Source organism: Phyllostomus hastatus, unplaced genomic scaffold, assembly GCF_019186645.2.
Source record: "Phyllostomus hastatus isolate PE091 unplaced genomic scaffold, TTU_PhHast_1.1 phas_contig_198, whole genome shotgun sequence".
Taxonomy (NCBI): Eukaryota; Metazoa; Chordata; class Mammalia; order Chiroptera; family Phyllostomidae; genus Phyllostomus; species Phyllostomus hastatus.
In genome coordinates, this window is record NW_025333715.1 from 2,245,670 (window position 1) to 2,273,107 (window position 27,438).

A 27,438-nucleotide genomic window follows, 5' to 3' on the forward strand; every position below is an offset into this window, starting at 1 on the left:
CCTGAAACTTATATTAATGTTACCAACCAGTATCACCCAAATAAACTTATTTTTAAAATAATTAAATTTCTAAAAGGGGTGGGTCCAAAACTTTTACCCTCGTACACGGGCCCTCCCCACCAGAGTGCTCGCCCAGCTCCGCACTCCCTCTGCCTCTGGCCGCGGTCAGAATGCCGCCCTTTTCTCAGAGGAAAGGAATCACACCTACGGCACACAACTCAAGCAGGAAATTCTTTCCCAAATCACTTACTTCAATTGTTCATCACACTGGCCATCCCTATCTCCATTCCAGAAAACGTGTGCACTGAAATGTACTGTGCAGTCAGGGGAAATGGGACACACAGTGGAGTGTCTTTCCTCTTCCGGTTGGGGGAGAGGGTGCACGCGACACCCCCGGAGGACAGCGGAACGCAACGGTCTGCCACACGCAGTTCGTCACTGACTTCTTCCCGCAGGCGCGAGGGGCGAAAGCAAGGAAGGCCCAGTCAGAGAGGCCGGAGGCTGGCTGTCTAAAACCACCCACGGCGGAGGGACAGCCCTGCGCCCGCCAACCCGGAAAGCACCACTCGGGCCGCCCCAGGGCTGCCCAGCCCCGGCCCCTCAGGCCAGAGTCAAGCTCCCGTGACCTTGCCTCCCAGCCCCTGGAGGCACTAACACTCTATTCCCCACTCGCTTCTGATTCAACAGGTACGTGCTCTGTCCTCAGAATCACGACTCCTGTTTCATTTTTTTAAAAACAGCAATGTAGATGTGAAGAATTTTAGAAAAAAATTATACAGCAAAATTTTTATTTTATGCTTAAATTGATGCAGGCTATAATTTTAAAAGTCATGCTTGTACCATCCTGAAAAGTGTTTTTGTTTTTTTTTTATCAGAGGGCTGGAGTAAAAGGCAAAGAAGGAAGGTGAAAGAGTGAGTGAGGTTTATGAGAATTCTAGGGCAAGAAACAACATTCTGTAATTCTGAAAGTAAGATATCGAGTTCAAATTCAGGCTGACGTGTCCAGCCATTTTCATTTATTGACTGACTGGATTTAGAGAGAGAGGGAAAGAAAAAACACGGATTCAAAGTCCCACTTGTGCACCCATTCACTGCTTGATTCTTGTGCGTGCCCTGACTGGGGATCGAACCTGCAACCTTGGCGTATCGGGATGACACCCTAACCAACTGAGCTCCCCAGAAGGGCGCACACCTCCAACGGACTTTGAATTCACCTTTGCGCTCCTCCACATGAACAGTGTGTTGAACGGAGTGCTACAGAGGCCAAAAATGTGGTAACCTGGGACAAGCAGCTAACCAAGACACAGGCAGACACACAGCTGTGGCTGAATTTATCTCACTGGTGCCTCAGTGAACGCCAGACGCCAGAGGCACCTGTGCTGCAGGGGCAAGGTCACCGATCTGGGCATCCGACTGAGTTTATGTACCACCTCAGCCACCTTTGTCGTGACCCAGGGCAGATGCCACATCTCCAGTGAGGCACATGGCAACAATAATACACATTTCACAGGGTCTTATCAAGGAGTAAGTCAGTGGCTATATGCTGCCTAGAGGAAAAAGTCAAGGTCATCAGGAAGATCGCAGTGGTGGTGGCGGCGGCGGCAGTACCAACAGCAGTGGCAGCAACAATCGTGCGGGTGGTAACAGAGGTGGCAGGAACAACAGCAGCGGCAGTAACCATTGTGGTAATAAGAACAGTGGTGGTAATGTCACCATAGAGGTAGTTAACTAGTTATTAATAAAGGAAAGAGAGCAAAGGGAATTAGACATTGAGCTTAATAAACTGGAAAACAGGAGCCTGTGTCCTGCACCAGGAAGCCGCAGCTCCGCACTCCAGGGGCCCACAGCAACTCTTGGCCGAGGGCACGGACGCACCTCCCCTCCCCGCTCCGGCACCAGACTGCTGGGGGCGCAGGGGCGGTGCTTGAGCAGAGGCCTGTCAGTCTGACTAGGGGTGGGCCTATCAGAAGCCTGCAAAGCTTGGGAAGCTGGTTGGTTACTTTGAAAGAGCACCTGGCCCGTCCCCAGCCCAAGCTAATACAATCCCAGGGAACAAAGAAGCGTCCCCCACCACCACCCCGGTAACACACTCGCTCTGTCCACGCACCCGCTCTCCCCCCAGGAGCACGCGACTGTGTGGCTCCAGCACCCACAGGGGCCACGGCCGCCTGCACAGGCTCCAAAGGCCTCGGCTTTAATATGAGCCAGAAGCTCTGGACACTGGCCTCGGCCTTGGCCTTGCTGAGGACACGGCTGGACTTCTTCCACGGCGGGACAGACAGAGATGGAACACGGGCAACCCAGGAGTCCATTTCCGTTCAAACAGATCTGGCCGCCCCACAACCTCCGGTGCTCTGGGTCCTGGGAACGCTCCCCTCGGGACCCCGTGGAAGGGCCCCAGCGCCGCCGACAAGGGCAGTAACAGCCCTGGCGGTGGGAACGATGGCAGTGGCCGCGACAGCGGTGGCCATAATAGCAGGGAGGCAAAGAAGCAGAAGTATCACCCACATTTATTGAGTGATAATGACATGCCAGGCACTGAGCGCTTTATATATATTTCAGTCAGTCACCGCAACAGTCTCCTGTGGTGGCTACTATTATTATCCCCATTTTACAGACGCACAGAGTCCCAAAGGCCAGGGAACTCATCCAGAGACCCCGGCGGCACCGCTGCGCCCCCAGTCCGCACACCTGCCGGCCGAGAGCCGCGCCCCAGAGCAGCCGGTCCAACTCCCCGGGACCCACTCGGCGGGACACGGGGGCAGAAACGTGCATAAAGCCAGGCCCCCGTTTCTGCCGAGTCCCACCACCCCAGGAGCCGACTCTGACTCTGTACCCGGAACTTCCGCACCAGGTTACCTGCCCCAAATGAACCGCCAGGGTGAAGGACTCACCGCGACGACACCGAAAGGGACACCGAAAGGACCAGCTGATGATACGCACCACCCTTCCTCCTCGCCTGCCGCGGGGGCAGGGGCGGCACCCGTTCCCCTCTGTGCCTCGGGGAGCACCCGTGGGCGCTGAATGAGCACAGTGCTTGTCTTACTGAGGGCTGCTCGAATGGGAGTCCCCGCCCAAACGGACATTCTAGGTCCGTGGGCTGGGACACAGCCTCACGCCTCATGGGACTCGGACAGGTGCTCCCCCTGGAGAAGCACCGCGATGGCTCCCCAGGGGCCTCCAGTGACATCCCTCAGCCCCACACGGAACACAGCACCGTTCAGAGTGCCTGGCCCCGTCACTCCCACAGGGACGGCACTTGGCGCCAGCCACGCTGCACGGGGCGGGGTGGAGTTCACTCACTACGGAGCTCTGCTGACAACGACCACCGGTGTTGTCCATCCTTTCCGCCTGCCAGCGGCCAACTCGGACACAGAACACACCCGCTACTGCCCAAGAGGCGTCCCTACGGACACCGGGAGCCTCGGCTCCCCTGCCGAGCTCCAAGTGCCACCGGCAGGCCCCACCCCCACCCAGCGCCAGCACTGGACTCCTCTGGCCCTTCAGGCCCTTCCCCCGACTGCGCAGCTGTCACTACAGAGGCTCAGGGCCCCTAGTCCCGCCTGGACCCCAGGACGCTAACTCCCGGGCAGCTCCGCAGCAGCCGGGTAACCCCACGCACCGTGCCTGGGTCAGCACCTGGCAGAGGGGGCGCTTCAGGTCCTCGTTGTGTCTCCGTCACCCGTGGAACATCCGCCCCAGGGGGTCGGGACTTCTGTCCAGTGTGCTGGTTCAGGAGGCACTCCGTAACGTCCGCCGGACGAACCCAAACACGCACTGACCCTGGCCTTCCTGCCGAGAGGGTCTCCCACCAGCGTCTCTCATTCAGCCAGACTGGACTCCCCCTCGCTCCCCCAAACACACTCGCGCCTGCCCGTCCTGTTCTTCCGCGATAAGATGTCCACGCTCCCCTTCACGTGCGCCGGGCAAAGGCCTGCCCGCCCACGGGCTTGTCAAGTGCCGCCTGCCCCGTGAGGTCTTCGCTTACTCCCAAGGCCAAGGGGACCCCGCCCCTCCCCCACATTCCCAAACCACTGTGTCTGCTCCTCTCCTGGGACATCACCAAACAAACGTACCTGTGTTCCACCACCCCCACCACCACCACCCCCCCGCCCCCCAGCCCTCTCCCTACAAGGCCTCTCTGGAGAGGGTCATGGAGAGGCCAGAGGGCCCTCGAGGGCAGGCGCTGTGTCTAAGGTGAGGTGTCTAAGGTGAGGTGCGCCACTTCCCTGGAGAAGAGAGGCGGCAGCGCCCTGCTCAGAGCACAGTCAGAATCCCTGAAACCAAGCAAATCAAAGGAGTGCCGCCGGAAGCCGAACCACGGAGCGGTGGGAAGTGTGTACAGCGCCCTGTCCTCCTGCATTTGGGCCCCACTTCCTCTAATCCTAAGCGGTCAAATATGTCACAAAATTTGCTGGCATAATTAAATTGCTTCCATGTGTGTATACGTGCAATTTAGAGGGCACGGGAAACAGAAGTACAAATCTCGAGCCAGAATATTTTTGGTTGCCGTTTCCTGAAAACAAAGTTTGCTGCAGCTAGAAATCTGGCTGAGGCCGTGTAACCACGTTTAATACGAACCACAAAGCCCCACCTCCAGCAAAACCTATCTCCCGGCGAAACCGAGGTTAGACCGTCAGGCCTGCCTCCGGGCGTTCACTGAGCTCACATCTGCTGACCGATCATGACCTCCGAAACGCCATGGCGGACACGCCATCAGTTCCAGAGAAATCCACCGACGTTCAGGAGAAAGACCCCACCCAGTGAGAGGAGGGTTTCTCTTTTCCTGAAAGCATTAAACTCACATGTTCTCATGCAGCACACTGTCGCGTGTCTTCACGTGTAACACAAACGCTTACCCACCTGAGCGGCCTGCGGCAGGTGGCAGAGGGCAGCGGCTTTCAGGACAGAGGCGGGCCAGGCTGCCTGAGCTGAGCCTTGGCTCTGGTGTCTGCTCCAGTGGGACCGTGGACAAGCCACGGAACCTCTCGTCCTATGCACTTGTCTACCACACAGGGATAGCAACGGTGCCAGCCTTCTGAGACCGGCCTGTGGGGTAAGATCTGCGCTGCTTCAGACACTGACCGACTTTCCTCCTAAGAGCTGTGTACAAGTTCATTAGAGGAAAAGCTTTAAACGCCCCAAATGTAGAACAAAAACTAAGCTGGTTCTTCAGTGACATTTTCTTAGACCTAGGACACGGCAATTATATGCTGAATCTCTGACTTACACGTATTCTCATACAAGATAAGCATTTTGAGAAGACCAAGGTCGCCCTGACCAGTGTGGCTCCGTGGGTTGGGCGTCAAGTTCAGCACCGCCCCTGCGCAATGACACGTGTCTTCGTTCACCAAGGCCCAGAGTGGCCACAGTGAGCGTCACCGGAACCCTGCTGAGCAGAGCCACGCCCACTGCTTCAGGAAAGCCACTCCCCCCAACCTCGCCAGCTGCTGTCGGAGTGTCACAGAGACACCACCCCAAAGGTGTGTTTCGGTAAGTGTTCGGTGTGAGCTGACCACCCCTTCTCTTCTGGGACTGATTCTGGTGGGCGTTAAGGACAGAGAAGTCCCTAGGTGCTGTCTGTGTCCTGAAGAATACGCACACTAGCAGAAAAGCAGTAATTAATGATGAACCTGCAATGAGGATATGCAAAGAATCTCGTCTGGGAAAGTCAGGGGAGCCGAGAGGAAGCAGGTGGCGTCTGACAAGGGCCGACGGGGCCTGTGCGTCTTCACGGAGGGCCGACGGGGCGTGTGCGTCTTCACGGAGGCCTGACAAGGGCCGACGGAGCGTGTGCGTCTTCACGGAGGCCTGACAAGGGCCGACGGGGCGTGTGCGTCTTCATGGAGGTCTGACAAGGGCCGACGGGCGCAGTGCGTCTTCACGGAGGCCTGACAAGGGCTGACGGGGCGTGTGCGTCTTCACGGAGGTCTGACAAGGGCCGACGGGGCGTGTGCGTCTTCACGGAGGCGAGGCGGCGGCGGTCCAGTCGCTCCAGGAAGGGAACGCGCACGTGCAAAGGCAGGAAAGGCCGGGAGGCCGGGAGGACTGCGAGCTGTGCGTGGTGGCTGGCAGGGGAGGCGGGGCAGAGGGGGAAAGGAAGGATCACGGAGGGCCTCAGGACCGCGCCTCGGAGCCCAACCGCACCCCGCAGCAGCTGTGCGTGCCCGAGAGGGGAGCGCGGCTCCGCGCCGGCAGGACAGCCGACGCCGCAGGAGAAGAGGAAAGTCAGAACAGAGCAGCGGCCCTCTCACATCACCCGTGCTCTCAGCAGCACTCGTCCCAGCAGCTGAACGGGGCTGGACGGTAACCCCACCTTCCATCAATAAACAACTCGATAAGCAAAATGTGATACACATGCACAGCGGAACACGACTCAGCCCAGAAGAGGAAGCGGTTCCAACACCCGCTACAACACGGATGACCCTTGAGGACATCGTGTCAGGGAACTAAGGCAGCCAGTCACAAACGGACGGATACTGCGTGATCCCACGTTCACGGAACATGGTCAAATTCAGAGACAGAGACAGCAGGATGGGGGCTGCCGAGGGTCAGGGAGGGGGAGCTGCTCATGAGCACAGTTCCGGTGTTGTGAGAGGAACACATTCTGGACGTGGGTCCCCTGACAGTGTGGACAGACTTCATCCTTGAACCGCACACTTGACAGTGGTTAAGAGGGTGAGTTTGCGTCGTGTGTCTTTTACAGTCCAGCCAGAGGTGACCTCAGGGGCCCCGGGGCTGTGCCACGGACAGGGAACTTGCAGACTCTGAGCCGGGCCCCTGCAGGCTCACCGGCGGGGTGGCCCAAGAAGCGGAGGCGGCGGAGCAGGGGACGGCACACCACTCTGCTGACGGCCACAACCTTTCGTGAGCAAGACGGTCCATTCGCTGACTCAGGCTTCCCCTCCAAAAGCGTTGTTTTGCACCTGCTCTGTGCCAAGCGCGGCCTGGGACACGTGAGCCCCACAGAACAGCAAGCCATGTAACGGCCGTGTCACCCCACAGGCAGGTCTGTGACGAGGTCCCACTCACAATAAATCATGTGATGAGATGATGGCAATTCTCCTTGAGAAGCAAAATAAAGGAGGAGGTAGCCCTTGAGTGGAAAACTGCTGTGTGGGGGGCGGTGGCTACAGCTACCGCGTGAACGACCGTGGGAAACGTGCCGTCTGCCATCCTGGTTCGGTGAGATCCCGAGTGGGTGTAGAGACGGATCGCCCGACAGCGCGTGGAGAGGACAAGCTCGACACTAAAACGCAGCTGCGCTGTGTCCCCGGCACCGCGGGCCCCTTACCACGAAGCTGTGGCTGACTGGAGTGCTGCTTATCACGTTACTCGTTTTAGGTCGAAAAACTACAAATAATTCTTTTTTAAGAATAAAAGTATGCACAGGTGGTGGTGGCAGGAAGCATGGATCTAGAAATATCACATTTAAACTGACTTAAAAATGTGGACTTTTCTTCTTTGTTAAAAACACTGAAAGAGCCCTGGCTGGCATAGCTCAGTGGATTGAGCGCGGGCTGCGAACCAAAGTGTCGCAGGTTCGATTCCCAGTCAGGGTACATGCCTGGGTTGCAGGCCATGACCCCCAGCAAGCACACATTGATGTTTCTCTCTCTCTTTCTCCCTCCCTTCCCTCTCTAAAAATAAGTAAATAAAATCTTAAAAAAAAAAAACACTGAAAGAGAAAAAGCACCACCGAGCACCATGCCAAAGGGGGGCTGCGGCTGAACTGTCAGGACCTGGCACCCGGGAAGAATGTCAGAGCCACAGCAGTTACACCAACTGTGACCACGATGAAAAGATTAACATTGTTTAAGGTGTTTGATCATTACGTCAGTTTTTGGTCATCAGACTTCTGAGTATAAGTTTTATTTTCCTAAGACAACAACACTTCCAACAAGGTTCGGGAAAGCACGTCCTGTTGGAGTGGAAAGAGAACTGTGAGTCATTTTTTTTCAGTCCTCTGATTTTATGGGCCAAGAAGCCGAAGGCAAACCGGGGACAGACCTGCGCCATCCCACACAGAACGTCTACCCGAGGCAGGGGTCCCAGCCCACTCTGGGGGGCACTCGCTGCTCCCTCGCTGCAGCAGCCGGGACACAGGGCGCAGCCGGGCTCTGGCTGCCCAGGGGCCTGGGAGCCCGCTGGAAGCTGCGGGCCTGGTGGAGCAGATCCTGGACTGCGACACCGCGGAGGGGAACCACGGGCACTTTCCCAGCACGCACGGTACGACGGAGCTGTGCAGATCCCGCCATAAATCACGGCTCTGTCCCTAGCGCGTTTAATGCATCTTCACTGAACAATGGCGCCAACCTGGATTCTCAGCCCCACGGTAATCACTGCCTGTTGTGGCTGAGCTGTAATGTTAACCAACCAATTTAAAACCATTACTGACACAGAAACATGTATTTAGAGATTTTGTGCCAACTGAGAAACCGCACAGTCTTTCAGTCATGTGTACAGGATACTCTATATGGAATGCTAAATCCTCAAAACCACACTGGTTTTGGGGGTTACCTTTCTTGATTGCTCATTTTGGCGTGCATGGCTTTGACCAATTCCGGGCTTTTCAGAAAATGGTCCGTAATAATCAAGAACCTAAGGAAAAAGGAGGAAAAGGTTTGGTTAATAGAAACGCAGCGGAACAGACACGGCCTTACCTGCCCTGCAGGGGCGTCTTACACAGGAAAGCACGCATTTTCGCTGCATTGTTGAGCAGCTGTAATGTTAACATGTTTTAAAGAGGTTCACACACTATTTGTCTATTAGCGGCTAAAAGAAAATGAAAACCCTCAAACTATTGATCTCCAATTTTTACTTCTGAAAAGTTGGCTGAAATGATTCAAATGTATTCAACTACAAAGGAGGGCCTGCTCTCGGGCACACCTGGGCCAGGAGGGAGAACGCTTCCCTCCAGCTCAGGCGGCAGAATGAGGGTCACTGCAGGCTCTGACTTAAAGGGAAGACATTGAATTACGTGGGCCAGAGGCTCGGTGCTAACGTGAACGGAGAGGCAGACACGCCCTGCTTTGTAATTAAACGCAGGCCCCGCAGCACAGCGGCAGCGCCGGCGACCACCCCTCTCCGAGCTCTCGGGTTACCAAGAAAACACCCTCGCTGTCCGGCGCAGTGGTCCGCACACAGAGACCCGCTCTGGGAGCCCCAGGCAGAGACTATGAGCATGTTTCTTCCGAGTGTCACTGTGACAATTAAAAAGATGGAGTAGTATTATTAACTAATTCTGAACCGTATTCACCAGAGGACATCCGAAGACTCCAGGACGAAAGAACACACTGTCTGCGACCACGGGGAGAGGAACCGGGGTGCACGTCAGACAGCACGCACCTCCACAACCAGTTCACCTCGTCACTGCGCAACGGACCGCAGCGTGGCTCTCGGAACATCGGGACGAAGCGGATCAGCTACCACGACGCACGGTCACTGCACGTGAAACGCATATTCTATTCCCTCCACCTTTCAAAGAACTGATGAACACTTCAAGTAAAATACTTATAACAATGAGAGTTTACATGGAAAATTCTCAATAACCTTCACATCAATTTAGTTAGCTCATCAAACTGCAACTGCAGAAAGTCATGTATTTCAGGCCATGTACACAAAGTTGTGGTCCTCAAGCTAGTTCATGTAATTCATCTATTTAGAATGTAAAGTATTTTCCCATGAGAATATTCATTCAAAGAACACAATGTTCCAAGTCCTGTGCCAGAGGCTACAGCACAAACCACTTTTCCAAACTCTAACAGCAGAGAAAGACCCACGCATAGACAGGTATTTACAGAAAACCGTCTGAGTGCAACACACGGACATACATCACGGATCACAGAAATGACACACTCATCTAACGGCAGGGCTGGGGGACAGGGTAACGATGGGCAAGACAAGGAGGGTGGAGGGCGTGTCCCGTGAGTCCCTAGTTAAAGAGTGAAAGGAGAATATTAAATCAGACGTGACCAAAAACATTTGGAAAAATAGCACAAGGGAAAGAATAGAAGCATGCTCAAGTAATGATAAGCAATGAGATACTATTAGGGTTTAAAGGAGGATTCAGAACTGAGAGTTCAACCCTTGGACACCACCACTGCTAAGGGGCCCTCGGCCGTTAGCCCCTGCAGAACTCGGAGCTGGAGAGAGCGGCCCCACCGAGGCCTGGGCACCGAAGACTCATGTGACAGCCACATCTTCTTCCCTTGTGACACCAGTTGTCATTCCTGTTCTCTTCCGAGAACAGCTCAGCCTCTGTTAATTTTTTCTGTTGTGCTTCTGTTTCCTAGTTCATGGATGCCTGACCTCACCCTTTCCTATTTTCTTCTTCCAACTTACTCAGGATTTACTGCGCTCTTCTCTTTCTGTCTTCACTAAGTAGAACCTTGAGTCGCTGACTTCAGACCATCTTTTCTAATGTAAAAACATAAAGCTATCAATGTCCCTCTAAGTGCTGCTTTAGCTTTATCCTAAAAAATTTTGTACATTCATTATCCTTCAGGTCAAAACACTTTTAATTTGCCTTACGATTTCTCATTTAACAAATCGATCATTTAGATGTGTTAATTTCCAAACTCTTGGATAATTTTTCTAATTTTTCTTGTCACAGTTTTCTAACGTAAGCTCACTGTGGTCAGAGCGCACTCCCTGTCTGATGTTGGTCCTTTCGGTGCGGACAGAGACTTCCTCGTGGCCCAGGCTACGGTCTGCCTGGTGGACACCACACACACGGCTGAAAGGAAAGCAGACCTTGCAAACGTTGAGATAACGTTCTACAAACATCACTCAGCTGAAGGCGGTTTCCTGCCTCAGTTCAAAATGGTCAGGGGTAAAGCTCATTCTTTCTTGTTTCCAGCACACAGTGAACATCTCCTAGTGAGCGAAGACAGTGGTGTTTGACCTCACAACCACGAACTTCGAGGGTGAGAACAACGGTTGCTCACGTCCGGTTTACAGACCCAGGCGGAAGAGCGGGCTCTGCGCGGGCACCCACGCAAACACTGGGGGTGCCCTGCTGCACCGCCCCGCAGGCCCACACTTCACCGTGCAGCAGGGCTGGAAACAACACAACGCGCGCGGAGCAGAGAGGACGGGGTGCTCTCCTTGCAGCCCAAAAACCGTCCTGTAAGTGGCCGTCAGTTAGGCAGAGGTTTTTACGCGGTAGTTGCTCGGCTTACTTTTCTAAAAATAACACACACGCTCTCCATTCCACCCCGCTGCCTAAAGTTACACATACCTTCTCGGCTTTCAGTCAGAATTCGCTGCATTTACTTTCTTACCCAGTATCTACTCGAGGGAAACCCCAGGTGGAAACTTTCGTAACGAAGAGACCCAACCGTGTTCGGTATTTTCTAACTTACACACTTTAAATTTGTGATTAAATTCTTTTGCAGAACTAGGTTCCTGTAGGTTCGGAAATTCTGTGGTAACGCTGCATGAGCGAGGCCGGGCCCCGCTGATCTGAAACCCGAAACGCCGGAGGACGTCTGGAGACCGTCGGTGAACACTCCGGCGTTACGGACAGCAGAGCACCCTGCCTTGGGGAGGGTCACAAATACACCCCCCACCAGGCAGAGGCACTGGACAAACACATCTTCATTTCGCAAAAAGAAAAGACCTGAGATGCGACCCTTTCCAAGTCCGGGGTCTGTGTGCGCCCGCGGGCGGGCCGAGCTCTCCCTCGGGCGCAGGTAGCGGGCGGGCGCGGGGGCGAGGGGAGGCTCGTTCCTCCCGCTGGTGCCGGGGCGGACACATCCCGGGCAGCTGGCGGCAGAGCTGCTCTGTTTAATAAGGAAATTCCTCATTTAAAGGTGGTTACAGAGCAGCCAGAGTTCACAAAGCAAGTTGTTGATGCCAAAGCGCTGACCACGATTTTACAAGTTTCCACACTGGCTGGAAACCACGGTGCATGAGGGCCCTGTCCCCGTCCCTCCCACCCTGCCCACGTACAGCCGTCCTGAAGTGTGAGAACCGCTACAGAGAGACGGGTCGCGCCCACGTCACAGTGCTCCTGTGTCAATGAAGGGGGTGCGTGTGGAAAAAGACCAGCAACGGAGACCCTGTCGTTGGGAAACCCTGAAGTCAGGCTCCCCTGGAGGGAAATTTTCTAAAAATGAAAGCCATTTATTCTCTCCATTCCCATACACAAGGATACAGTGTCAAAGCTATATTTGTAACACAAATAAAATAAATTTCATTGACTGCAAAACCCTAGAAAATGTTTTTACACCTCACTGACTGTAAATAAAGAATTTGATTTACACACACTCTTGAAAATGAACACCACACTCCTAGTTGCTTTCAGATCTGGGAACTCCAACCTCAGTTGCTTAATGCAGCCCTTTGGACAAGGCCTTACAAAGCTGCTGCAGCCAATACCCTCTTTCTCCTGTTGGTTAAGTAATGTTTTTAGTGGGTTAAATGAAACGTGAAGATAGGTAACCAACAGTCTGATAATGCAGTGACAACGCGTCTTCAACTGGAAAACCAAAGGGACAAAGCCTCTGAACACATACCAGTTGAATTCCCCGGACACTGAGTGCAAGGCCGAAATGCCGCCCCAGACTTTGGAGTCAGACAGAGCGGGGCCTGTGTCTCAGCTGGCACCACGGGCAGCGGCATCAGGCTCGGTATCCATGGTCCTGGCACCCCAGGGCCCTGCTCCTCCTGCTTCTACTAATGACATCAGAACGCAGCTCCAACCAAGGAAGAGAAATTAAACCATATTTAACTTCAAAAACAGTACGGACAATGAAAATGATTCCTTCATTCATTCGTCATTTACTGAGTTCCTGTAGATGGCTGCCAATTTTTTCCTGCCCAAGATCCCCTTTTCCTTCTTTGAATAACAGAAGATTTTCCTTTCAAGAATGAGCCCAAACCTGTCAGTGGGGGCTATCAGCCCCAGGGCCCCCAAAGCTCCACCACAGAGGCCAACATGTGGCCCCCAGGGCCCTGGGACAGGGCGGGGGCCTGGGACAAGGACGTGAGCCAACAAGGGCCGCTCGCACACTGTGCAAAGATCTGCAAAGATCTAGCGAGTTAACACTTCTGCTGGAGAAGACCTCTTTGTTCCTAACGCCCAAACTTCTCGAAACATTTGCCAGCCAAAGTTTACAAAGAAAAAAACACTTCCTTACATCCCAAAGCATTCCAACGTGTCACAGAAAGATGTACATGCAACAAAAACCCGCAAGTTGTGCTCCGCACGCAACCGCCAGCCGGCACTGCGTGCAGACGTCGCGAGAAGCACACTGAGCAGACCACAGCGCAGACAACTTCGGCGTGCACGGGAACCGAGCGCGGCACGAGGCTCTCTGTGCTGCGGGGGCTGCAGCCAAGCAGCAGTGTCTCTGAGGTGGGCCTGCGCAGGGCTGGGGGGAGACTGAGACGGACCCTCTGGGAGTCTCTCTCCAGGAGCCCCAGGAACCACATAAGCCTGAGGCACCCAAAAGCCAAGGACGCCACCAGTCACCCAACTCGGCCAACGAAGACGACACAGCAGGCACTTTTCCATGCAGGGCCCCAGGGTAACTACTTTAGGCCACGTGGGCCAAAGGCCCTGCCCCTGAGCCTGCGTGGCTGCGTGACAGTAACCACAGATAACGTAGAAGCTCATGAGCACAGTGTGTGCCAGTAAAAGCGTATTTACAAAAACAGGCTGTGGGCTGGGTCTGGCCACGGACCCGTTTGCCAACACGTTCTCGAGACCAATTACAAGCACTGGTGGGGCCAGTCCTACATGGCAGCAACACACGAATGAGAAAATAACTAGACTATGTAACTCCAGTCACGCTGGGTGCCGTTAGGTCACAAAGAAGAGCACCCGGGTACAGCTCGGAGGGACACCGGTTCTCGTCTGGTGACAGGAAGCACTCTGCAAGGACACACGGAGTGGAGACCAGGGCAGACGGCTGTATGGAGACCTGCAGGAGGCCGTGCCAAGCAGAGGGAAGAGCAGGGGTCAGATTCTGGGAAGAACGGAGCCCGTGTCTTCAAAGAAAGGAGGTGGGACCAGCTGGAAGTCAGGAGCAAGGGAAAAGGCGGTCAGAATAAGGCGGGAGGTCAGTCAGGAACCAGGACCCGCCCAGCACCGTATTTTGCCACATAACATGCACGCCCACATTTTTGTGCACATTATACACGGATTCTGCCCGTGGCATGTAATCAATACGCTCATGTATAATGTGCATCCTTATTGTTCTCTCAAAAGTTAGGGCAAAAAGGTACACAGTGTACACGGCAAAATACAGTGCTTTGAATTTGCTCCCTGGTGTCTCTATGCCAGAGCGTGGCAAGCTCTACAGCCACTTTCTGAAAGGTCGCCCTGGGTGCTGTGCGGTGCTGCAGAGGGCCCGACAGGCAGGAAGGGCAGTGAGAAAGTTCGGGCAGCAGGCCGTCTATAGGAGGGATGACAGGGCCTCGAGTGGCTGTGGCAGCTGACCTTGGAACATGGTGTGCAGACAGCGCTGGTGAGCACGAGCCGGTGAGAGCAGAGAATCAGAGCTGACCCTCAGGGTCAGGGCATGAGCAGGGTCTGGAACGCAGCACAGGGGGACTGGAGATACTGGTCACAGAACCAGTAAGGACTGGCAGGGCAGCAGCAGGCTTTGAGGGTGCAGGGAACCCAAAGCTTTCCTAAGTGTGAGATGTCACAAGTGTGCAACAGGAAGGCACACACATAAGTCTGGAGCTCTGGTGAGAGGTCGAGGCCAGATGCACACACTTGGAAGTCATCAACTTAGAAAGGAATTTTGAGCTGTGGAACTGGGTCAGGATGCCCTGGATGAGCAATGACAGAGAAGGAATCTGAAGACTGCCCGAGGGCCACGGCACCTCGGGGCACATGCAAGGAGCAGGCGCTAGCCACGGAGCAGCAGGGGTGTCCGGGAGTGCAACCAGCGCAGAACAAGACACAGCTGAGCCGGTGCTGGTGCATCCTCCGGCCCTGGGGCCCAGTGTGCCGAAAAACCCAATAAACTCTAGGGCTTTTCAGTGCCGAAAGCCTGTAAATTCCCTTTCATGCACGTGCATTCTGAGCCGGGCTTCTGGCACTTGAGACTCAGGAGAACGATGAACAACGCCATGGCCGTCACATGCCAGCTGCTGTCCCAGGGCAGGTCTGAGGGCAAACAACACTCAGTCCCCCGTCGGGGAGCCAGTCTCGCAGACCGGCACCGAGCGCCATGAAATCGGGTTGCAGGGAGGACAGAAGAGGGGCCGCAGACTCCAACGGCAACAGGAAGGACCCTTACGTGCATCTCCCTAATATCTGCACGGATACGGAAACAGTGAAATTTACATGCACAGGGCAAGAAACACCCCTAGAGCAACAGGGAGATAGGAATCTGGGAGTGGAACTTTGTCATGCAAAATAAATCAACTAGATAACTTAAATATGACCCAAAAGCAATACTCTACTCAGAGTCATAAATTTGTTTTTGTAGGGAAACTGTGATAAAAGTTTACGCTGAAAGAGGCCAAAACTGAAAGAACTCAGACCTCACCTTTGAATTCGGGCCTCCTCCCCTAACTGATCGTTCTTAGAATATGTACCAGAGTAGACACGCGGAAGCCTCAAGTGCGGCCTGCCAGCCCCGCCTCTTCTCTGCACTGGTGCTGCGACCTTGGTCAGACTGGGTAACCTTGACTGACGGCTCAGGGCTCTCAGCTGCACAGGACAGCAAAACACAGTCCCCACACCGCACCCCCATCACAGGGGCGGCACGAGGCATTGGTCCCTCTGTGCCCCCCACCCCAGTAATGCCACACAGACCCACCCGTGCTTCACTGAGCTGCCAAGGCACACGCGTGGGGCCGTCCGGTTCCAAAGGACTCAGATGCCAAAATTCAGCCCTCGGGTCCAGCCAGGTTATCTAAGAACATAAACACATCCTTCACACCCATTTTTAGAAGGACATTATCCCAATAACCCAACCTGAGTGGTGCCAAAGCCTTCCTGCCCACGCTTTCCTGTGTGGACCCAAACGGAGAGACCCAGAGGCCCGGAAGCCTCGCACCTGCCCCTCTCCGGGAAGAGACACCGAGCCCTGCGCTCCGCCGGCCCCGCACCAATGTGCGCGCACCGTCAGCTCTCACGCATCGGGCGGCGGGAGGGCACACACTGGGGCTTTTCTCCCAGTGTTCAGGGGTGGGTTCCTATTTATCAGTGAAGAGTAACAATTTAGTTGGACACCGCGGACGGTCTGTGGTCCCGTTTGTGTTTACCAGACGCAGAGTTCCTCTCACGGCAGTCACCGCCTTCAGCGAAGGGACCGCGGGGACACACTTGACCACTACGCTCCGCCCTTCGCTCCCGCCTGACCCCGTCTGGTGACCTTCAATAACCTGAACTTGAGCTAGCCTGAAGGAGATCTTCTATTTACAACTTTTGCCCTTTACTCCAGGCGGTTAAAACACAGACGGCTAAAACGCAGACCCAAGATACGTAACAAACGAAAACAGAGTCCCGCTGCAGAAAACCTCGCAGTCACCCGACCCCAGCGATTCACCCGTCGCGTTATTAAAAACACTGGATTCTGAGGGAGGGTTTCTAAGTCAAACACGATTACATAATTATTTTTGCACCCACTACTATTTGTGTGCAAATGGTAATTCAAGTATAATAAACATCCAGAAATAAAAAGTATTTTAAAATCAGGTATAATCTCAACAGAGCAAGAAAATTCACAGCAAAAGAGACGAAAGCGAGGCAAGTTCATGTCTCGCTGGTGAAACGCCGGTGGGACCCCTGGCAGCTCGAGGCTCCCCCAGAGACAGTCCCAACCTGAACACGCGCCACTACGTGAAAGCCAGACACAGAACTAGGTTGTGAAGGAAGCAGGAGGAGGGCCCTCATAAATAAGAACAATCACTTTTGATGAGTTCTCCAGGGAGGAAAGTGTCGACTCCTCAGGAGACACGGTGGTTCCAAACCCGTGTCTGACAGCGAGGGCTGACACGGGTGACTCGAGAGCTGGCAGGACCGAAGGGAGAGAGGAAACCACCCACGTCCAGTGACGGACGGCGGGGCAGGAGGCCGTCGAGGAGACGGAAGCCTCGAACGACAGGCTAAGCCGACCAGACCTGCCAGGCGGCTGCAGAAGACCCCGCCGGAAACCGAGCACGCGGTGTCCTCAAGAGCACGGGCCGTTCTCCCGACAGAGCAGCTGTCAGGCTGCAAACAAGCCCCGACGCGTTCACACGGAGTGAGATGACACTCCGTGTGCTCACCAACCACCGCTGCGACGGCGGACTCCTCACCCACACAGCGCCCTCCTCTCTCTGACGGACCACCCACTGCAGCCGCGTCGTCCGAGCCGCATGTCCACACGCTGCCCCGTTCCGCGCTGAGCGCCCCCCGCCCCCCCACTCCCCCCGTCCTCCAGGGACCCCACGGCCAGCCCCCTCACAGAGCCCCAGGGTCGGCCGGGGAGCCCTCCCTGCTCTGTCAACACACGCTGTTCTAACGCACTGTCCAGACCCTACAATCCAAGCTCTTACTTAAAACTTCCCTAAGGAAAGCGATGTGCCAGAAGCTTCTTCAGCGATCAGACTCCTAACGAGATACTCACGGCCACTCCGACTCAGGCTGCTTTTGGTGAGCGTTGATGACGTCGATTGCAATGTTGAGGTTTTCTTCCAGTTCTTTCATTCTTTCAGAATTAAGGGATGTGAACAAAATCATTGACGAGTAGGAAACGATTTTTTTGTCTGGATGATTTAAGCAAGACCTTCCAAAAAAAGAAATAAGTGTTAGCCCAGTTTAACAACACAACAACAACATATGACTACAGCATATACATAGCAATGATCCTATTAACAAATACAGTGGGCACTGAATTTTTAAGGATTTAATGAAGAATTCCAGCACTTTGAAATAAGTACATTATCTACTGTAAAAACAGCAAGTATCAGATGAGTCACAGCACAAGGCACCCATCAGCAGTCGCGAAGGACACGGTGCTTAAGGGAAGGCGGCGCCCGGGCAGGAAGGAAACTCTGGAGCCAGGAGCCTCAGCACCAGCCAGCCCTGGCCCACCGACCTACCACCCCGTGCGCTCGGGAAGCACTCGCCTTAGCTGCTGCCCGTTCTGTCACGGGTCACGAACAGTGGCAGCATTTCATTTTTCATTCTCCTGGAGAAGGTATTAGCCTTACACTTCAGATCAAGGATGTGCTGGCTGCAGCTGCCCAAAGACACAAAGCCAGTGCCAGCCGGAGCCGGAATTCAAACCTGGTTCTACCCGTCTCCGAGGCCCATCGGGAGTGGTGCCACCTGACTGCGCACCGTGGGCTTTCTGGCATAAAAACGGAACACAGCAACGAGACCTCCTCACCTGCCTCTCAGGCCAAGGGGACGGATGGGAAGCACCAGGCAACCTGTCACGACTTCCCCGAGTCACCTGTCACCACCTACGCCTGCTCGAGGGCCCCTCGCCTGCGTTGCCATGGCGCCGGGTTTATGTCGTCGGGTCAGTTCTTGGGCTGCCATGTGGGCACCTGTCCCTTACCTTCCCAGCACAGCACGAGCTCGCTGGGAACACCGGAGTGTCTCCAAGTCGCCCCAGTGCCACTTGTCGCGCTCAGAACCTGGCAGGTGTGAGGCACCCAAAACGTTTTAAAGGAATGGATTCCCAAAAATAAGTAATTTTTATTTCTGTAGCTTGAATCCCACAATTCTTTCCTTCCCCCTAAGCTCAACTATTAGTAATCATAAAGACAACAGACACAGAGGTGCCTCCCACTCTAGTTACCTGCAGCAACTTGAGGGGCGGTTGTACTCAGTGAGCCAACAGTAACACGGGAGTTATACTTTACAGGTGGCCGAGACACACCTGTGCAACCAGGGATGGCAGCAAAGAGCACAGGCAGCAGGTGTGTGAAGAGTGCAGGCTCTGGCCCCAAGAGCCACGCGGGGTTTACACCCAGCTCTGCCAATGACCAGCACCCACGTCGGCTCCCGCACCTGTCCACTCGCTCGCCACCACTCGCCGGGCAGGGCTGAGCACGGAACAGGGGAAACACGCAGACACGCCCGGCTCGGGGCGTCCGAGCAACAGCTGCTGCGCTGCTGCTTGTTCTGTGCCCCCACCAAAGTCACCCCATTCGGTGGCAACACAGCCGGGCTAGAAGCCAGGCCTCTGCTCCCCCACAGGGCTTTTCCCCTCCCCACCCCACCTCCGCCCCCCACCTTTTCCCTCCCCGCACACAACTGGGGAGGAGACAGGGCCAGGCGCACGGGCGCACGCCAACAGCGCTCCAGATCGACCGGAGCACGGGGCTCTGCGCCGGGCACACGGATCAACTCGTCGCCCACACGTCAACGTTACGGCTTTTTCTTATAAGTCACCGTGTCCATTAGAACAGCATTTCTCATTTTAACCCAAACTTTTATTTTCTTAGAGTGAAACTGACATAGCACAAAGGGCACAAATCAACAATCAGTAACCGTGCAGATGTGTGCACACCGCTGTAACCGGATTAGGCTGCAGAGCCCTCGCAGAGCCCCAGAGGACCCGCATGCCCCCTCCCTCTCAGCCGGCAGTGGGCCCGCCACCGCCCACCCAGGAAAACCACGATCCTCGTTTCTGTTAGCAAAGGTTCGGTTTTCCTGTTTTTGAACTTCACTGAATGGAATGGTATGAACCACTGTCTCTCAGAAGTCAGAAACACCCCTCGCAATACACTCACAGGAAGAGTTCCGGGAAGGCGTGCACCCAAACGACGGCCTGGGAGTCCTCGTTCCGCGAGGCGATGTTGCCTAAAAACTGCAGGCCACAGCGAAAAGCTGAGGGTTTATAGCAAAGCAAACAAGATACACGATTAAAATAATTTTAACACAAAGAATAAACACATCTTAACAAGAAATATCCCCAATGTTATTAAACAGAAAGTTTCTGTTAGCTTCTTGTAACTACACAGTTCTCTTGCCACAATGAAACTTTGTGTATGACATTAATATTAAAATGCCTTACCGAAACAAAGCACTCGACAAAGTTCACTAACTTCTTAAAAAGACTGTAAGGGTGAACACAAATATACCAGTGACTACTGATACATTAAACACTGGAATACGTGCTCCCGTCTTTAAAAAGGTACTCTTAGACCAGGGCTTTTAAAGTCAAAGCGTGGTGAAAACGATACAGTGGGCAAGTATCAGCCTGCAAAGAGCATCACAGACCATTTAAAATCAGACATACTAATCCTTAAGGCTGATGCTTAAGGCAAAGAAGCATCATTGGTGATTTCTGTAAAAAGTCATTTCAGAATGACTTAATTCACCAGAAAGATGTAACAATTTTAAATTGGAATGACCTTAACATGGCCTCAAGTATACAAATTTAAAAAATAACACTGACAAAAGTATGGAACAAAGAGAAAAACCCACATTAAAATGGGCATTTATAATATACCTTTCTCAGTAACTGATAGAATAAGCAAAAATACCAGCATATTTAAAAGATCTGAGCATTATTTATTAACAATCTTGTTTAGTATATGTTTCACCAAATAAAACTGCAACACATGGGCAAAAGCTAGAATGCCAGCGACACCAAGTGCTGGTGAGGATGGGAGCCGGGGCTCTGTCCACTCATCGCTGGGGACGGGGCAGGGCAGCCACTGCGGAAGGCAGTCCGGCGGTTTCTCACACAACGACACACACTCTTCGCGCACAACCCGGCAATCGGCCTCCTGGAGTCCACCTGAGGGAACCGAAAACACGTCCACACGAAAACCCGCATGAGAGGCTCATAGCAGCTTTGTTCATAGCCGCCGAAACGGGGAAGCAACCAGAGGCCCTCCGGCAGGTGATGGACACACTGCGGTCCACCCAGACAGTGGGACAGTGTTCGGGGCCAAAAGGACATTATTGCCAGGCCGTGCAAAGACACAGAAGAAACGTCAGTGCATGTGACTAGGTGAAAGATGCCAATCCGAAGAGGCTACACACTGTGTGGTTCCAGCCCTGCGACTTTCTGGAAAAGGCCGAGCCGTGCAGACGGTCACAAGACCCGTGGCTGCCAGGAGTCGGGGAGGGAGGGATGAGCAGGCAGGGCAGAGGACAGAGAAACTGCTCTTCATTGCACTACAGAGGTGGACACCTGTCATTACACGTCTGTCCAAACCCGCAGAATGCACCAAGAGTGACCCTTCATGTAGACGATGGCCCCCGGTGACAATGACGTGCCGGTGTAGGCTCATCGCCTGTCACAAACAAACTACTCTGGGGCCAGGTGTTGACAGCGGGAAAGGCTGTGCGGGTGTGGGGGCAGGAGACACATGAGAAACCTCTGTATCTTCTCAATTCTGCCGCAAACCACCTAAAACTGCTCTGAAAAATAAGGAATTATTGAAAAAAAAAAAAAAAGAGTAACAGCAAAATAAAACTTTTTAGGGGCAGAAAGAAAAAGGAGCCATAAATTCAATTCCCAACTTAAGGTGAACCTGCAAAGTCACCTAACCTTCACAGGACCCAGTTTCCTTAGCACACAGTGGGACAGCACCACCCACTCTGCAGAGCTACTGGAGGGCTGAAACGTGGACTCGCTGCGAGTGCTGAGTGTGCCGCAGGGAGCACGTGAAACGCCCACCAAGCCGCTACCTGTAACCAGCACATATCATGGAGCTGGTACACACGGGCTTAAAAAGTCAGATTTTCAGATTTTAAATTAACACATGTGTCCGGTCCCGTGGCCAGAGGCCCTGCACGGAAACTCCGAGTGCTCACCGTGTAAATCCGCATCACAGAGCAGGGGAGACCAAGACCCACAGAGGCCACCTGGGGCCCGACCAAGGTCACAGTTACGGAGCATCACAATCCTGGATTGCGACTGCAGCGACCCAGTGTGGGAGGAGTGTCGCCTCGTGACCCGCAGAAGCTACTCTTGGAAGTTGTAAGGGGATTTCATTAATAAAGAGGGAATGTAAACAGCTGCAGCCCCCGCAGCCCCCCAAGGACACTGGGCACACCGACAATGTCTCACCACGTGACAGAGGAATAGACGGCTCTCCCCAAATGTCAACCTGAAACGTAAGTTCACTGACCACCTTGGAATTATACCACAGAAACAGATCCCCCAAGTAACGAGAACACCCCATGGTCTGAAACTAAGAACACCCCATGGTTCTAAATGATCCCTAGGGACAAAAAAGAAATCACAATGCAAGTATCCTTCGAGAAGATCACTCAAAAGAGAGAAAAGGCACCAATAACAGACAAAAACTTTCAGAAATGAAAGAGCATATGGCCACAGATCTTGAACACATCAAAGAAAATTGTGAGATATTACAAATAACATAATGCCAAACTGTTTGAAAAAATAAAATAACCAAAACCCTAGAATATAACTAACAAAAACTGACTCTATAAAGAATTCTGTAAAATATTCAGGAAAAGCCTGAAGAGTCCTCTAACCATTAAGGAAATTGAATTAGTAGTCCCCAAAATTATTTCCTGAAAAAGACGACCCAGACCCAGAATGTGGCCAGCGCACGTTCAAGGAAAGATAATCCCAGTTCACCCAGCTCCCCCAGGGAACGCTAGAAGAGGGAGGAGAGTCCCCGACCGGCTTCGTGAGGCCGGCACGGCTGTGAGGCCCGGGTCGGAACACGGCAGCGTCAGGAAGGAGAGCACGCAGGGCCCTAAACGATACGCCGACAAAGCGAGTCCATTGCTCTGAACCGCATCTCACGCGTCCTGTGACAGCGCTGAGCTTGTATCTCCGCTGAAAGCCACTTGAACACTAGAAATTACAACGTCTGACCGACCACGTTAACCTGTAAAGGACAAAACCACATGAGCATCTCAAATACTGCAGAAGACACATTCGATGAAATTGAACACCCATTCATAATTTAAAACAAGGCAAAAGCCCCTAGCCATCGGAGAACAGAAGGAGACTTCTTTAACCTAAAAAGAGGTATCAACAACAAACCCCTCCCCGCCCAGTGTATGCAGTGACCGACGGCCAGCTGCGGAGAACCAGGGCACGCCCTCCGGAAGGGAGCGGGGCGAGGGGGCCTGGAACGAGCGCTCCCGGCCGCCCTGGCACCGAACACCTTGGTCGGCACGACAGCGCAACAAAAGGCCCAAGAAGTGGAAAAGGAGCAGTTAAACTGTCATTTTGTCCCCAACAGATGAAATGTCCTTTCTAGTCTACATAGAAAATGTATTTTAAACCTATTAAGTTGTTTGAATTACTAAGAGAGCTATAAATGTTGCTGGGTGCAAAGTCAATATTCAAAAATGCATAATATTTCTATATACAGAAAGTAAGCAAAAATCAAGAAAAGAAACTATTTATAAAAGCACCAAAAATACAAATAAAAATGTATGCCACTAAAAAAATCTTCTAAAAATAAGATCAATAATAAAGTAGAACGAAGTAAGTGGAGAATTATACCACTTTCACGGATCAGAGGACTAGATTAAGCGCCATTCCCATCTGAATCACAACAGGGGGCGTGTGTGTGAGATTTCACACACCAGAGAATGTGGCTAGTTTGCGCGTGTGTGTGTGTGTGTATGCACCATGGAGGTACAAAGGGCTGAGATGCGGTTCAAAGCAATGCAGCGAGCGGACTTGCTCTCACAAGACGGTAAGCAGCCGTGGCGAGGCAGCGCGGTGCTGGGGCAGGTAAACAGCAACAGAACAAAACAGAGCAAGGGACGGACTCAGACCTAAGCTGATAGGTGACTAACGACAAATTAAAATGAAACGGCAGATAGGAAGTAAAAGAGCCTTTTTAAACACAAGGCGGGGATAACCGGGTATGAGTAGGGAAAAATGAAAACTGAACCCTTTGCTCCCACACACAGAGGATTCAAGTCCGTGTACCAACCTAAATGTAAAACAGTAAAAACAAAACAAACAAAAAAAAACACTGTAGAATAAGAACTATTTTGAGACAAGACTCATAAAATAATACCCATAAAGAAAAATACTAGTAAACTATACTATATTAATAGACTACATTAAAATTAAGAACATTTTTTTCTCAAAAGGTACCACAAAGAGAGTTAAAAACAACAAAGAAAACCATCCACAGAACAGGAAAAGATACAGAGCACATAACTGAAACAGGATTTATACACAGACTATATTGAAAGAGCTCTCAGAAATCATTTAAAAAGACAAGCAACCCAATAAAAATGTAGGCCAAAAACACTGAGACCCCGAAAACCATCTCATAAAATAAGGCAGACGAGACAAAGGCGAGGGGGCACACACACACACACACACACACAGACGAGCAGACGAGCAGCGCCCGGCCCCAGGGGAGAGACCGAGAGGCCACTCCGCACGCACCAGAGCTACTCCGCACGCCTGTCTGCTGCAGCGCGGCCAGGGCCAGGGCTCAAGGTACCGTGAAGCCCTCTCTGCCCCGGACGGACTGCAGGAGCCCCGTTACTCAGGTGTCACGCAGGGCGCTTTTGAGAGGGCACCACTACCAATAAGGGCCCCTCAGCCCCAAATAAACCCTTCAGTGCCCGCCCTGCGGACAGAGCTGGGCCCTTCGAGCGCCAGCCTCGGCAGCAGGGGCGCCGGAGGAACTCGGGGCGGGGCAGCATTCCCCCACCCCAGGCCCCTGTGGTTGTTGGTTCTCCAGCGTCACCTCCACGCTCCTCCAGCGACCAGCCCCCGCGGAGCCCAACAACGTCTAGGGGCGCTCGGGGCACACGCTGAGTCCTGGTCCCTCCCTGCGGACAGCGTCCCCCTGCACCTCACCACAACCTCATGAGGGAGGTCTCGGTAGTCTCCCCCTGTACGGGAGAGGAGACCGAAGTTCGAACAGCCGCTCCCTCACGACATGCTCCCTGTAAGTGGTGTAAGGACAGCGGGCAGAGAGGCCCTTCCCGGGGACAGGGCTTACGGCTGGTCACCAGAGGTCAAAAGCCACCGGAGGATGACACAAAATGAAAGACTTCGCCCCATTAAAGGAATTCCCAACAGGCACCGACCAGGAGACATTTTTCAGAGCAAGTGAACTTTCAAAGACCTTAAACTTCCCAGACTTCCGCTTTGCTAGAGGAGAGAAGCCGGCCTGCTGATCCGGCCCCAGACCTCCGTCCTCTGACCGCGGACTTTGGCAGGGTCCGGGCCTGCCTCTCACCCGCGGTGGCTGGAAGCCTGGCTGGGCACAGGGCAGGCCGCGGGCTCCCGAGCCTCCGAGCAGAGCGGCTGTGAGGACCGAAAGCACGAGGGGCCCGTGCACCGCGCCGTTCACCCACTCCTGCCGCTAACCCAACAACTGGCGGTGCAGAGCGAGGGGCGGAACTGGGGCCAAAAATCAAAACTCTGAAATTTAAAAAAGTGTACAAGGAAAATGAGGAGCCGAGAACCTCAAAACTATATTAATAGTATAATCGAAAACAAAGACGCAGGATTCAGAACCGGACACGTACACACATACCCACATATACAAATACTGAAAAATGACTAAAAACCAAGTCAGGTGTGTTTAATGTGGCCTGCACAGGTAATGAGGATTGTTTTTCTTTCTACTTTTCTGAACTTTTAAATGTCGCTCTACAATAAAATTATAAAATGTTTATAATAAAAAACTCTTCATTTTTAATCATAAGATGTTATAGAGTTAAATGACATTTATATTTCTACTGAGTATTTAGAGTGCGAACACCACACTGGGTAAAATCTAACACACGAAAGAGGGCGACCACGTGCACAGCCTGCGTGCGGGCACGCAGCCCCGGAGCGCGGTCCCACGGAGGAAAAGGGTCCGAGACGTCCCGGAAGCGAGAGGAGAAAACACCGGACAAGTACAAATGACAGTTCGCTTTTACCAAACAGCTTATCAAATGATCTTTAGGTAAATACTGCAAATGTTACAAAGCCCCTCAGAAATCCCAACAATATTTTTACAGATTAGAAAAGAGTCAAGGCCAAAAACAACACCAATAGCTCAATTAAAATAACTCCTGCTTGTGTTTACATAAAATTTGATGAGCATAATATATTCGTCACACCACTGTAATTATTCTCTGAAAATAATACTCTAAATATTATTTTGACAATGTAATTATAGTTCTTACCTCAAACGTGGTTAACAAAAAACTGGCACAGATAGCCTGCTAAAATTCTACCGAGAACAAGGTTCTCACAGAGAAACGGAGAGTAGATGGGCACTTCCTTAGGAACCAGAATTCCCTTTTAAAAGATTTGTATTAGGTTCGAACTAACACACTGTAAATGTTTTTTAAGTTTCGTTGTTGAATCCAAGGTTCATTGAGTTCCTGATAAAATTCAGTAATAGCAGTAGCTGCCTTTTCCAAGAAGGGGCGAGAAAACTCCACTTGTTTTCCTTCCTGCCTCGGGACGGCCTCCCACCTCTGCTTCCGAGCACGGCTCTCTGCTCGAGGCTGACACGACCGAAGTGCTGGAGGTTGGACCGAAATAAGCACGTTCCCTGCGCACAGGCTGGCAGATACAGCACCAACAACGTGGCAACTCTCCCCCCAGAATCTATAAACTCCGCACAATTCCTAGAATCCACAGTATAAAAGTAACTCTTATAATTTGAGTAGACAAAAGTATAACCCTTTCTCTTCTCTGAGAAGACAAAGAGCCCAATTAGAACCTGGGCGGAGGACTGGAGTGGCCGTTTCCCCAAAGAGGACTAACAAAGGGCCAACGAGCACCGGGCACGCTCAGCGTCATTAGTCACTACGGAACTTCCAAAGACCGTCAGCTTTCTACATCTTCATATCCACCAGGATGACTGTGACCTAAATAGAGGGAAATGAATTTTGGCCAGCATGTGCAGAAACTGGGACCTTGCACATTGCGGGTGAAAATGTGAAGTGGTTTAGCTGCCGTGGAAAAGTGTGACAGTTCCTTAAAAATGCGCACAAGCAACCCAGCAATTCCCCTCTTAGGGCTGTACCCACAGGAGCTGAGGGCAGGCGCTCAGGCCAGCGCGGGCTCGTGCGGGCAGCACAACAGCCGGATGGTGGGAACCACCCAAACGTCCGTTCACCACCACATGACTGGGTGAAGAAAATGTGGCACAAGCATCTAATGGAATACTTTTCAGGCATTAAAAATAAAGTACTGATACAAGCTACAACATGAATGAACCTCAAAAAACATTATGCTAAAGAAAAAGCCAGACACAAAAGATCCTGTAATTCTATGACTCCATGCCCAAGAAATACCCAGAACAGGTAACCCCACAAAGACAGAACACAGAATGGTGGCTGCCAGGGCTCCGGGCAAATGGAACACAGCCAGCCAGTGGCACCGAGTTCCCTTCGGGGGGCGCAAAAATCCATGCAATTCGACAGAGGTGGTGGGTGTACAGCCCCGTGAATGCATTAAATGCCGCAGTTTAGGGTGGTTAATTTTATCTTCTACGGATCTGGTGTCAACAAAATGTGGGCGAGAGCAGAGCGCAGAGAAAATGGACGCA

General features: G+C 52.8%; 1 protein-coding gene across 2 annotated transcripts in view; it reads right to left on the reverse strand.

The window, feature by feature from the left end:
* ATXN10 (ataxin 10) overlaps positions 1–27,438 on the reverse strand; it is a 122,990-nt gene that overhangs the window by 71,481 nt on the left and 24,071 nt on the right. For both annotated transcript variants that reach the window (XM_045834853.1, XM_045834854.1), the window contains exons 4-6: positions 19,699–19,795; positions 17,580–17,738; positions 8,521–8,601 (exon numbers count right to left, since the gene is read on the reverse strand). In XM_045834853.1, coding sequence (XP_045690809.1) covers positions 8,521–8,601; positions 17,580–17,738; positions 19,699–19,795 — 337 coding nt within the window. The remainder of the gene's footprint in view (positions 1–8,520; positions 8,602–17,579; positions 17,739–19,698; positions 19,796–27,438) is intronic.